The following is a 13260-nucleotide window of genomic DNA, read 5'->3' on the forward strand; positions in this document are numbered from 1 at the left end:
ATGTATTTGTTTATGGTTTTGTTTATTTATTTATTTGTGTTTGTTTGTTTTGCAGGTCGGCTCGAGACTACGGCACCCTCTCGTGCTGGGCAGCGAACGTGGTTGGCACTCAGGCAGATCCTTGTCGGTTCACCGTTGTCGAAGCAGGTAAAGTGGAGTCTATTATCAAGTCAGAAATTATTATTATTATTATTATTATTATTATTATTATTAGTAGTAGTAGTAGTAGTAGTAGTAGTAGTAGTAGTAGTAGTAGTAGTAGTAGTAGTAGTAGTAGTAGTAATTGCTAAGCTACATTCCTAGTTGGAAAATCAGGATACTATAAGCACAGGGGCCCCAACACGGAAAGTAGCCCAGTGAGGAAAGGAAACAAGGGAAAATAAAATATTTCAAGAGCAGTAACAACATTAGAACGTTTCCTAAATAAACTATAAAACCTTTAACAAAACAAAAGGAAGAGAAATTAGATAGAATAGTGTGCCCGAGTGTACCCTCAAGCAAGAGAACTCTAACCAATTTTTACTTCTAATTTCACTGCGGAGCTTTGCTCTTCAGACACCTGTGTCTTATGATGATTTTACAGTAGAGCATTTTATAATTCATAAGGTTATTTTTACTGGTTTTTTTTTTTTTTTTTTTTTTTTTTTTTTTTTACCAGACATTTACAAGTAATTATTTATTCTGTTAATTTAATTCTGTATCTCCATTAGAAACTGCATTTCTATAAATTATTTATATAAGTAATTTCGTAAAGTAAGTCTACGGTATTAAAAGCTTCTTATACTTATTTTTATTACTGAGCTTTAAACTATTTACTTTACAAACAGCTTTAGACTACAAGCAATACACAATACAAGAAGCTTTTGACTACATGCAATACAAACAGCTCTAGGCTACATGCAATATAAATAGCTGTAGAATACGTATAATATCAAATAGCTTTAGACTAAGTATAATAAAAGTATTTTAGACTGCATACAATACATATAGCTATACACTATAAACAATACACATATCTCTAAGACTACATGGAATGCAGATAGCTAGAGACTACAACCTGCTTTAGACTACGTAGGGTGCTGTACAAGGGTTAGACTACAACCACTAGAAATATCTTTAGACTACATACAATACAGCTATCTGTAGACTACAAACTGCTTTAGACTACGTAGGCTACTATACAAGAAGCTTTAGACTACACACACTACATTTATCTTCAGACTACATACAATACAGATGGCTGTAGACTACATACATTACAGATAGCTATAGGCTACATACAATACGGGCACCTTTAGACTATATATGAAACAAATAGCGTAATAGCTACGCACGCAGATACTTTCATCATAGATTTCTATGCTACAAATAGTTACTCACGCAGATACTCTATATTAAGAATAGTTGTCCAGTGCAACGACTTGTTCTGTCGTTTACTTCGTGGACTGAAATAGCTGCACCAGATAACTGTGTCATGAACAAACTAGAATTACACTTTCTATATAAAGGTTGCGTCATTAATTCCAGCGTGTAACATGCCTTTTAAAGGTTTAAAGGTCGCTCATGAATGGCAGAGGCAAGGGACAGTGACATTGCCCTAGCAATCAGGACAATGCCCTAGAGACTGACTATATATTATGTGATCAGCGCCCAAGCCTCCTCTCAACCCAAGCTAGAAACAGGGAGGACCAGGCATTGGATGCTGATGACTCAGCAGATAGACTTATAGCCCTCTCCCCCCCCCCCCCCCGAAACCCCCAACTTTAGCTCACAAGGAAGGGAAAGGTTGCAGACACTAATGGCACTAAAGAGTCTAAGCGGGACTCGAACCCCCGTCTGGCAAACAGCAGACAGAGACGTTACCAATCAGGCCACAATAACCTAATGTACCTAATGTGTATAACTAAATAGAAGAAAACCTTTTTATTAATAAATGTTCAAGATGCGAATTGCAATTCGTGATGATAATCTGTTTTATAATGGCTTATGGAATGATAGTCTTAAATGAATTGTAAAGTAAACACTTGAGTGAAATGGATAAAATATATGATATATATGACCGCAGATAAAGTAATTTTGGGAGGGGTCAGCAAAAGGGTGGGTCCATCAGGACGACATGGCACACTCACACAGAAATAGATTTTTCACTTTGATACGTACCGTGTCTTCTTGCAAACCCACCCCCCCCAAAAAAAAAAAAAAAAAAATTGTGACCCAGTTTGGGAACCCTTTATTATTAGAACTCGCTATACCAATATAATGATTTTATCGTATATGTTAAACCCATTAATCACGATGGTCATATATCCCAATATTTACGTATTACCTCCACCAACGAAGTTGGGAGGAGGTTATGTTTTATTATTACTAGCCAAGTTACAAACCTTGTTGGAAAAGCAAGATGCTATAAGCTTAAGGTCTCAAACAGGGAAAAATAGCCCAGTGAGGAAAGGAAACAAGGAAATAGATAAACGATATAAGAAGTAATAAAAAATCAAAATAAAATATTTTGAAAAAAAACAAACATTAAAACATAATTCCTATATAAACTATAAAAAGACTTATGTCAGCCTGTTCAACATAAAACCATTTGCTGCAAGTTTGAACTTTTGAAGTTCTACTGATTTGTTTGTGTTTATTTATGAACAGTTTCTTGGCCGCAGTTTTAATCGTAGAGTAATAAAACTTGTTATAAATGTGTTTGTATTTACAAATCTCATGCTCTACATCATTTTTTTGACTTAATCGTGACCTGATTTAGCCCCTTGCAAGAATCCATTAGTGCCCAATTTGAATAGAAAAGTCTTCACCTTCTGAGCTTTATTATAAAGGATACATTTAAAATAATTACACGATGTGTTTTTACAAATCACTGCGTACACATTTCATAATTCCCCACCATACTAGCCAAAGCCTTTAACTTTTTTTACCTTAACTTTTTTACCTTGACTTTTTCTACCTTACATTTTTTACCCTAACTTTTTACCTTAACTGTTTTTACCTTATTTTTTTTTTACCTTGACTTTTTTACCTTAACCTTTTCTACGATAACATTTATTACCTTCGTAACCTTAGGTGTTTTTACCATAATTTTTTTGTTTACCTTAACTTTTTCTACCTTAACATTTGTTACCTTAGTAAACTAATGGGAAGCGAGGAAAGAGGGAGTCAAGGGATTGGTTTTAGAGGCAATGAGGAAGGGAAGGGGGGGGGGGAGGCAAACATAGACCGGATTTAGGTGAATCGGGGGCTAGAGAGAAAACGAGCCATCATCTTCTCGAAATGGTTCATAACTCCTGATTTTTTATAAAGGGGGGGGGGGGGGGGGTTTGAAGTGTGCGGCATACTCTACTTATATAACAAGGCTGCCGCCAGCCAGCTTTCTTGGGCGTCAGTTGCTATTGCAGGAATAGATCATTGATCATTTTCTGGTATGTGTATATATATATATATATATATATATATATATATATATGTGTGTGTGTGTGTGTGTGTGGGTGTGTGTGTGTGTATGAGGCCCATTGCGTCATAGGCGTAGAAGATGATGATGATGATAAAATTATATATATATATATATATATATATATATATATATATATATATATATATATATATATATATATATATATATATATATATATATATATATATATATATATATATATATATATATATATATATATATATATATATATATATATATATATATATATATATATATATATATATATATATATATATATATATATATATATATATATATATATATATATATATATATATATATATATATATATATATATATATATATATATATATATATATATATATATATATATATATATATATATATACTGTATATATATGTATATATATACTGTATATATATATATGTGTATGTATGTATGTATGTGTGTGTGTGTGCTCTTTATAGATGTGTGCATAAGCTGAAAAACTGTGAAGTCACCTTATAAGGTACTTAAAATACGGAAGGGAAGTCTATTCATACACTTTTGAAATATTTAAATTTATTATTTATTGCGAATGTGTCAAGTGCATAACACAGGGCTCTTCCTCTTCAATAATCAGCTTCTCCTCCATACCTGGATGGGAAATACAGAAATTGTACGTTAGTGGTAAAGCCTAAGAATTAACTTAAATTATATACGTAAGAATAATATGGCAAGAAGCACTTATACATAGGAATATGCAAACCGTTACCTTACTGTAAGTAGGTCAAGACAAGAAAAACCAAGTATGACAACCATATCAAGGCTGGATAATCCTATCCTGAAATAATATAATATCTGTGTAAGTTTGCATTAAATGAGACTCTTACAATTTTATGTTGATTTATCCAGAAAATAACAAATAGTAGCTTACCACTATGTACACTAAACCCACGAACAACCTTCAGTAGAGTTGCGAAACCACTGTAAGGACAAGATAAATCCTCTATAACTATTAAACATTCGTGAATATCCGTACTCTACCGATGGCAGGTAGGAAGGACTTTAATAGGCAGCAACAAAGGCTCAAAAGATTGCTACGATTACCATTCAGTATTTGCCCCAAAAATACTTGGTACTCACCGTAGTCCATCCGAGCAAGAAGAGATTGAAGTCAATGCTTAGGAGAACGTGACTTTTCTCCACAAATCCTCCACTAAGGCGAGTCGAGGTCGAGACGATGACGAACAAATCAGTCGTAGGAAGCAGAGTACATCCAGGTGGCCACCAATTACGCCGTCCAAATTATGGAACCAAGGGAATAATTCACAAATGCCTCTTGAGGGACCCTTGATTCTTAATAAAATTATCAGAGCCTCGTCCAAGACATCCTCCAGGAGGACTGGCTCACACAGACGATGGGAGACGGGCTCAATGGCATGTGGTGGGTCCTACCAAGGACCGTCCGAACTGACCAGACTGGCAGAACTGCCTCGACTGCTGAGACTGCTTGGACTGCTAGTACTGCTGGTACTGAATTCTCACGCATTCACCGGTCTCGAAGTTTCCTCGTAAACAACAAAAAAGGAGGAGTCAACAATTTGCCAATCATAACTATGGCAGCAGGAAGGACTGTAAGCTGTACCAAGTATATTTTTCTTATTTTGGTAATACTGAAATCCCATATTTACGAATCCTTCCTGCCGCTGTAGGCAAGTACATTAAAAATTTATTCATTCTGTATAGTCCTGGGGAGAAGATGGAAACTTTTTCCATAAAAAAAAAGTTTTCATCCGCTAATAAATGTACAAAATATGCATGGACATACAGTAAAATTTAAAATTAAAAACAAAACATGAATTAGTGAAGCATTTGTCTTGTCCTTGCCTCACTGGCTTCTGCAGCTTTCCTGCGGGGACGTGAGGATTTACCCAAGAAATTATTTTCAGGGGAAAGACTGTCAGGACAAAAATGAGTGTTCTCCAACATGGGGATAAGATTAGTAACATGAATCTTGGTGGTCTGACCGGTTTTTCCCTTCTTGACCAAAGCATGGGTAACCTCACCCAGATCATTAACAAAAATCTTCAAAATTATTCCTAATGGATAATTACTTCTTTTAGTATATTCTTCCTTTATTAGAACGATATCTCCTACTTTTGTCAGTTTGTGCGAGATGGGACGATACCGACTTTTTCTATCAACAGCTTGATGAATAAGAGTACCTAAAAATTCACTATGGTAGGTATCTAACAATGCATCTCGGACTTTACATAATTTTATATAATTTTTAGAAATATCTGAAACATGACAATTGGTAGGATGAAAATCTGGATCCTCTGGAAAAGGCTGTAACTCAGGAATCAAATTTAGTGAAGTCAACTCATATCCTCTGATAAGCTGTTCAGGTGTTATAGGCTCTGGTACATAATCAATGTAGTCATCTCTTAAAGCCTCTTTAAAGGCTATCGGTCGTCTGTTAACGAGATGTATGATATTACACACGAGAAATTCGAAATCATATAATGAAAGTACATTGTTTTTTATAGCTCCAAAGATTAATCGTTTTACCATCTTAACGCATACTTCGACCAAAGAACCTAGCTGGCTGCAACCCTTAAAATATTGCTGAAAGGATAAAGGTTTCACATAGTTTTCTTCAAAATACAATCTTGTCTGAGAGTCATTGATGAATGAGCTTATAATATTAGCACCTGCTACCAACTGCGTTCCAAAATCACTGATACACAACTGGGGTATGCCATATTCAAAACAATGTAATTGGAAACCTCTAAGAAAATCCGATACATTCAAACTTCTGCAGACCTTTAGATTAATGGCCCTTGACCAAGTACAAGTTATGCACAATAACCATATTTTCTGTGTCGCCTTTTCATTTTTCACGTTGAAAGGTCCTAAATAGTCAACAAAAACATTTGCAAAGGGAACTCTAGGAGGATCTGATCGGAAGTCTCTATAAGAATTTTGATTTACTTTTATGGTACGATTATTAAATCTTCGACAATGAATGCATTGCTTGAGAGCTTTTTTGACAACTGAAAAATGTTTAGGAATATAGTAATACCTTCTAAGCTCAGTTAACACAGAATAACAACCTGAATGTAATAATTTTACATGTGCGTCCCAAATAATCAACTTGGTTAAATGACTGTCTGGATGTAATAGCACTGGAAATTTGACGTTAATATTATAATTCCACTTCTTGAACTTACTTTTCACTCTTAAAATACCCTGTTCATCCATAAATAAATTTAACTGTGTTATGATCGGAGGAATCTCTTTCTTAGAATTCATACCAGTTTGAAAATAAGAATATACCTCAGGGAAATACTTACATTGTTCAACGTGTAACAAATGACTCAGAGAGGAGGCAAAATAGTTAGTAACTGGAGAAAAAGAAATTCCTGCCTTTAATTTCCACTTGTGTAAGGCCAAAAATACTCTACGATGAACTAGTAGAAGTCTCCTTAAACAAGAATAACTTTCCAAATCAACAAGGTGGTTTAAATTTTCGGTAGCACCAATTAAAGGAGACGAATGAATCTCCGTGGCAACCTCAAATGCTGGGATAGTAATGGACAATTCAGGGACTTCTGTCAAGCTAAGATCTGGCCCTGTGAAAATACATGACTTATGGAGCTGATTATACGATACACATCTAGTAATTAAATCTGCAGGGTTATTCTTACCAGAAATGAAATTAAACTTGACAGGATAAATTTCACACAATCTCTGTATATTATTAATTCTGTTCAAAACAAAGGGAGAATGTTTATTTAATTTGTCTAGCTTCAAAGACGCAGAATTTAACCAATGTAACGTACAAAGAGAATCTGTATAGGCCATAATATTCTCAATTTCTATGGGTTTTATGCAAGACGGGCCAGATAAATCTTTGTAAATATCCAGAGCACACTCAACACTTAAGTGGACGGCATTTAGTTCAAGAGCAGGTATCGATTTATTCTTTAACTGTTTATTGACCACTCTGTTCTTGGCATGAATAAAACTTAGATGGCCTGTATCAATATGCTGCAAATAAATAACACAACCGTAAATATCTCTACTTGCATCTGAAAATACCAAAATGTTATATTTACCATCCCTAGGACCTACAGATCGTTGAACTCTTATAGGAGGAGCTCTATTTAACTGTTTGCAAATGTTGCTCCATTCTCGCTGCAAATCTGTAGCCAAGACTGTATCCCAGCTTAAAGTTTTCTGGCACTGTAGCTTATGCATAAATAATCTGCAGCGATTAAACTAGGGCATATTAAAGCCAAAAATATCAAACTGAGAGGCAATAGTTTGTAAAATAGACCTCTTAGTTTTGGCATTTGAATCAAGGCATATAGGGTTAGTAAAAATTTCATCAGAAATCCTGTCCCATGTTAGTCCAAACAATTTACTGGTGCTAGGGGTAACTACTTCGGTCTCTCCGTCTATTTCCGTCTGTAAGGCTATATCATTAGTAACAACCTGCTGAATATAAAACCTATAAGGGTTAAAAATACGAGGAAGCTGTTGGTACGACCATTTCAACTCCTCTTTAGTATTAACAGTAATAGCCCCATTATCCATGTAGATAAGCGAATAAATGGACCTTTTCAAGTCCGATATGCGAGGATCCTCAGAGTGCTGCAAAATCAAAATGTAATAAAGAGCCATCATTAGTAAAAAAGGACTGCATCGAAGACCAAAAGGTAATCTCAAATTCTTGAAAGCTACTAATGAAAAATCACCTTTGCCGACATTCTTGAACCAAAAAAATAAAAGTTTAGCCTGGTCATTTTCGGTCAAAGCCAACATATTGAAAGCTTTCTTAAGATCAAAAATAAGTAATTTCCTGTCAAATCTCAGATTCAAAAATGACGAAGATAGCTTTTGGTTTAATGCAGGTCCAGAATACATACACTGATTATGAGACAAAGAACTACCATCTACCGAGTCTTTAAGATTCGATAAAAGGACCACCCTACACTTTGAGGTGTCTTTGTCGGGTTTAAATATTGGCATATGAGGCAGAAAGGAATATTGAGGATTCTCAGCTTTAAAAACATCAAGATCAGGGATGGGTTCAATAATTCCTGCATTAATCTGTTCCCTTATGGTCTGATCAACGAGTTGTAGGAGACCATCTCGCTGTTTAAGTTTTCTAAAATTAGACTTTAGTATTAATTTAGACAGTCTTTCATTTTTAGACAACAAATGGGAGACTTTGCCATTCCATAATAAAGGAACCATAATTCGTCCATCAGACTCCCTCTGATTTATGGTTTTAATTGAAAAATCGACCAACTGATTATTAAGCTAGACACTTTCATCATTATACACATTTTGATCATAATTCAAAAAATGACCGCATTCAGACTCCAAAATTTGTTCAGTGGCCTGCTGCAATTGTCTTTCCATTAGTTTACCTTTGTCATTGATAACTGAAAATGAACAGTTTACTTCAAAACCGTTGTCCTGGTCCCCATCAGACAGAAAATCTATTCTCGTGTTTAATAACAACGAGCTACTACAAACATGCACCGTAGAAACCGAACGAACATTACCGTCAGGTACAGAATTCAAAACACCTGGGTTTACATTTAGGCAGGTTATGTTTTTCAACATCAAATCGACATTACCCTGCAATAAAATGCCAGCATGAGAATCTATGTATACCGAAGGATCAACGTCACCAAAAATTACGTCGGTACCTGCTAAACAATGTAAAAAGTCTGTACCTAACAAGAGGTTAACATTATCAATAGTACGAGTGTGTTTATCTAACAACTTATCAGCAAACGTCATACCCTGGTTTTGAAATTTTTCAATTACTTTACCAAGCAAAGGCAATTTTAAAGCAATACTAATATCAGGTACAACTAAGGCAAAAATTATAAAGGACGAACTACCTATTTTCACAGGTACTTCTACAATTTTAGTAAAATATTCTTTATTCCCATTAAATCCACTCACCGTAAGTTTAACATTCGAATTGATAGTTTTAAGGTTTTTCTCTTCAGCTAAACCTATTAGTGATGAAGGTGCTTTGTGAGCCACTGTCCCTTAGACCTCTGTAAATGTCGCTGCCAATACTGAAAGAAAACGTTGGTAACACCGAGTTTCCATACGAGTGCAATAAAACGGCAACACCGCTGTTAACTTTTTGTGGAGTTTCAAAATTTACTTTATCAGATTGTTTAGATCTGCTGCCTTTGGAGGGCTCTGACTCGCAAAGATAACTCATATGCCAACCACGGCAATTAAAACAACGTTTTCTAAATCTGAAATGACAGTTGCTAGATTCATGACTAAACTGACCACACTTAACACAACCATGTTTAGATTTTAAAATTTGCACCTTATCGGTAGGGGAAGGGAACTTTAAACATTCATAAATAAAATGAGAATTATTAGCGTTACCAACTTTAAGACACAAAGAACAGCTGGGTGAAGACCTGGAATCTGAATCACTCGTTAATGCCTCTACAGCTAAATTTACCGTTTTCTCTTTTCGAGAAAAGTCCTGTACATTCTGCGAGATTTTACTCTTTGTACCTTTGGCGACCTTTTTGTCATGCTCGTATCTTTCACATGCTGTAAAAAAGTTTGTCTTAATATCATTCAGGGAAGGGTGAGTCTTGCCTGTAATCTGAATTAAATGGCGCTGGAAACTATCATTCAGCCCATACCAAGCAAAATACCTAATAAACTCATCAACACTAATATTCAATGTCTCCACTGATTCACATACCGATCTGAGTTCGGAAATAAAGAGAAAGGGGTCTTCCCAATCTTTCAAATGTAAAGTAGTAATTTTCTTAATGGCTGAATTCTTCCGAATATCGGTTGATGCAAATGCTGAAATGAGCAATTCTTTGGCATCAGCGTAATGCTGCTTATCCGCTTCCAAGGAACCTAACAAAACCTTTCCTCTACCCTCAACTTGTTGTTTAAGCAATAAAAGCAAATCCCTATCGGGATAAGTTAAAAGGTTTAGTAGTTCCCTCAAATTCTGTGATGAACTTCAAAAAATCTTCACCTTCTACACTACGAAACTTGGGAAGAGGTGCTACAGGTTGTTTAAGTAAACTTCTGGCTACATCGGTAACATTACTAGAGCCAAGGATACTCGTAGAAATATCTAGGAGAGGTAAACAGGTTTCAATCTTATCTATGTAATCCTGACATAATAATAATTCAATCTCTAAATCTTGACTATCAGAATCCCCAGGAAATTTCTTATCCAAATCTCAGTGTCCAAGTCAGTTAACTTATTCTTATAATTTACCAGAATACCTTTGATAGATAATTTTTCTTCCTGGCTAAGAGTATTGAATGTGGAGGACCTGTTGAAATATTCAGTCACCTTTTTACGGATGACTTTCCTTTGCCCAATAAGCACAGATAAACCAGACATTGTTAAATTATAAAAGAAATAATGATCCTAGAAAGGAAAAAATATCAATGTAATAATCCTAGAAGGGAAAAAATATTAATGTAATAATCCTAGAAGGGAAAAAATATTAATGTAATAATCCTAGAAGGGAAAAAATATTAATTTAATAATCCTAGAAGGGAAAAAATATTAATGTAATAAATCTGAAAGGAAATAAATTTCAGTTCACACAATGGATCCCGACTACTTTCACCAACTAATGGGATTCTGCATAACAAAATCCAACTTCCTTCGTTGTTGCCCCACGTTGGGCGCCATAAGCTGAAAAACTGTGAAGTCACCTATAAGGTACTTAAAATACGGAAGGGAAGTCTATTCATACACTTTTGAAATATTTAAATTTATTATTTATTGCGAATGTGTCAAGTGCATAACACAGGGCTCTTCCTCTTCAATAATCAGCTTCTCCTCCATACCTGGATGGGAAATACAGAAATTGTACGTTAGTGGTAAAGCCTAAGAATTAACTTAAATTATATACGTAAGAATAATATGGCAAGAAGCACTTATACATAGGAATATGCAAACCGTTACCTTACTGTAAGTAGGTCAAGACAAGAAAAACCAAGTATGACAACCATATCAAGGCTGGATAATCCTATCCTGAAATAATATAATATCTGTGTAAGTTTGCATTAAATGAGACTCTTACAATTTTATGTTGATTTATCCAGAAAATAACAAATAGTAGCTTACCACTATGTACACTAAACCCACGAACAACCTTCAGTAGAGTTGCGAAACCACTGTAAGGACAAGATAAATCCTCTATAACTATTAAACATTCGTGAATATCCGTACTCTACCGATGGCAGGTAGGAAGGACTTTAATAGGCAGCAACAAAGGCTCAAAAGATTGCTACGATTACCATTCAGTATTTGCCCCAAAAATACTTGGTACTCACCGTAGTCCATCCGAGCAAGAAGAGATTGAAGTCAATGCTTAGGAGAACGTGACTTTTCTCCACAAATCCTCCACTAAGGCGAGTCGAGGTCGAGACGATGACGAACAAATCAGTCGTAGGAAGCAGAGTACATCCAGGTGGCCACCAATTACGCCGTCCAAATTATGGAACCAAGGGAATAATTCACAAATGCCTCTTGAGGGACCCTTGATTCTTAATAAAAATTATCAGAGCCTCGTCCAAGACATCCTCCAGGAGGACTGGCTCACACAGACGATGGGAGACGGGCTCAATGGCATGTGGTGGGTCCTACCAAGGACCGTCCGAACTGACCAGACTGGCAGAACTGCCTCGACTGCTGAGACTGCTTGGACTGCTAGTACTGCTGGTACTGCTGGTACTGAATTCTCACGCATTCACCGGTCTCGAAGTTTCCTCGTAAACAACAAAAAAGGAGGAGTCAACAATTTGCCAATCATAACTATGGCAGCAGGAAGGACTGTAAGCTGTACCAAGTATATTTTTCTTATTTGGTAATACTGAAATCCCATATTTACGAATCCTTCCTGCCGCTGTAGGCAAGTACATTAAAAATTTATTCATTCTGTATAGTGCATGTATGTATAGGACTGCCTACATTAACGATCTTTTCTGCCCCATCACCCATCCGTTGATGATCACCAATTAATAGTACCATTTCAAAATCGCTTGATTTTTTTATCCTCTTTATAATATTTTTATGAGTATTTGTGTATAAATTAAAAAGTTTTATACTAAATTTCTTTTGATATATGAAAATGCGTAAATACATTAAATCACAAAAGGTGTTAATATAAGGTTCTTACCATTTCGGTTTTGGGTTAATCATTTCTTCGCCAAATTATCTTTCTGACACTGATCTTGCTTCCACGAAGTCACAATTTCGTCTCGTCTTTTTTTTTCTTTTTTTTCCCACAAAGTTTTAATCTGTTAGAAATCACTATTTTGATAACAGTTACGTTTTTTTTCCCCAGTTTACTTCTCGTAATCGTACTTTGATGCCAGTTAGGTTCTCACCATTTCCTATTGTTAGCAGGTCAAATTATTTTGATAGCAGTTGTTATCACCAAATTTACATATGTTGGCAATCACTACCTTGATGGCAGTCCCTATTCAACTACTAGATCTTTATTTTGGCAGTTGCCATTCTGATGCCTGTCATTGTTTGACCAAATTTGCCCTATTGGCTTTCACTTTATTTTGGTGTCAGTCACTTTTCTCTCAAGTATTCTCCTCTGGTCTCTCACTTTATTTGATGGCTGTCACATTTTCACCAAATCTCTTTTGTAGTCCATCACTTCATTTTTATATCAATCAAGGTATTACCATATTTTATTGTTTCCATTCACTTCGTTTTGATATGTCACGTTTTTTCTAAGTTATCTTCTGTTGAAAT

The 13260-nt window shown here is 35.3% G+C and overlaps 1 protein-coding gene, 1 long non-coding RNA gene and 1 pseudogene across 5 annotated transcripts; 1 reads left to right on the forward strand and 2 right to left on the reverse strand.

Moving 5' to 3' along the window:
• The window catches only part of LOC137638753 (nephrin-like), a 748229-nt pseudogene that overhangs the window by 531873 nt on the left and 203096 nt on the right, over positions 1-13260 (forward strand).
• Positions 4044-7712, reverse strand: LOC137638751 (uncharacterized). 4 transcript variants are annotated; one of them, XM_068371096.1, is made up of 3 exons: positions 4384-7712; positions 4222-4307; positions 4044-4103 (listed from the first exon to the last, which is right to left on the reverse strand). In XM_068371096.1, the coding sequence occupies exon 1, from the start codon at positions 7710-7712 to the stop codon at positions 5310-5312; it is 2403 nt and encodes an 800-aa protein (XP_068227197.1). In that variant the 3' UTR covers positions 4044-4103; positions 4222-4307; positions 4384-5309. The 4 variants fall into 4 exon arrangements, with proteins under 4 accessions (XP_068227197.1, XP_068227199.1, XP_068227198.1 ...); XM_068371097.1 differs by lacking the exon at positions 4044-4103 and having other exon boundaries at positions 4110-4307; positions 4384-4433; positions 4593-7712; XM_068371098.1 differs by lacking the exon at positions 4222-4307 and having other exon boundaries at positions 4047-4103; positions 4593-7712.
• On the reverse strand, positions 11277-12271 carry LOC137637992 (uncharacterized). Its single transcript, XR_011043844.1, has 3 exons — positions 11617-12271; positions 11455-11540; positions 11277-11336 (listed from the first exon to the last, which is right to left on the reverse strand). It is a non-coding gene; the product is annotated as an uncharacterized lncRNA (long non-coding RNA).

This window comes from Palaemon carinicauda, chromosome 3, assembly GCF_036898095.1.
Source record: "Palaemon carinicauda isolate YSFRI2023 chromosome 3, ASM3689809v2, whole genome shotgun sequence".
NCBI classification, from domain to species: domain Eukaryota; kingdom Metazoa; phylum Arthropoda; class Malacostraca; order Decapoda; family Palaemonidae; genus Palaemon; species Palaemon carinicauda.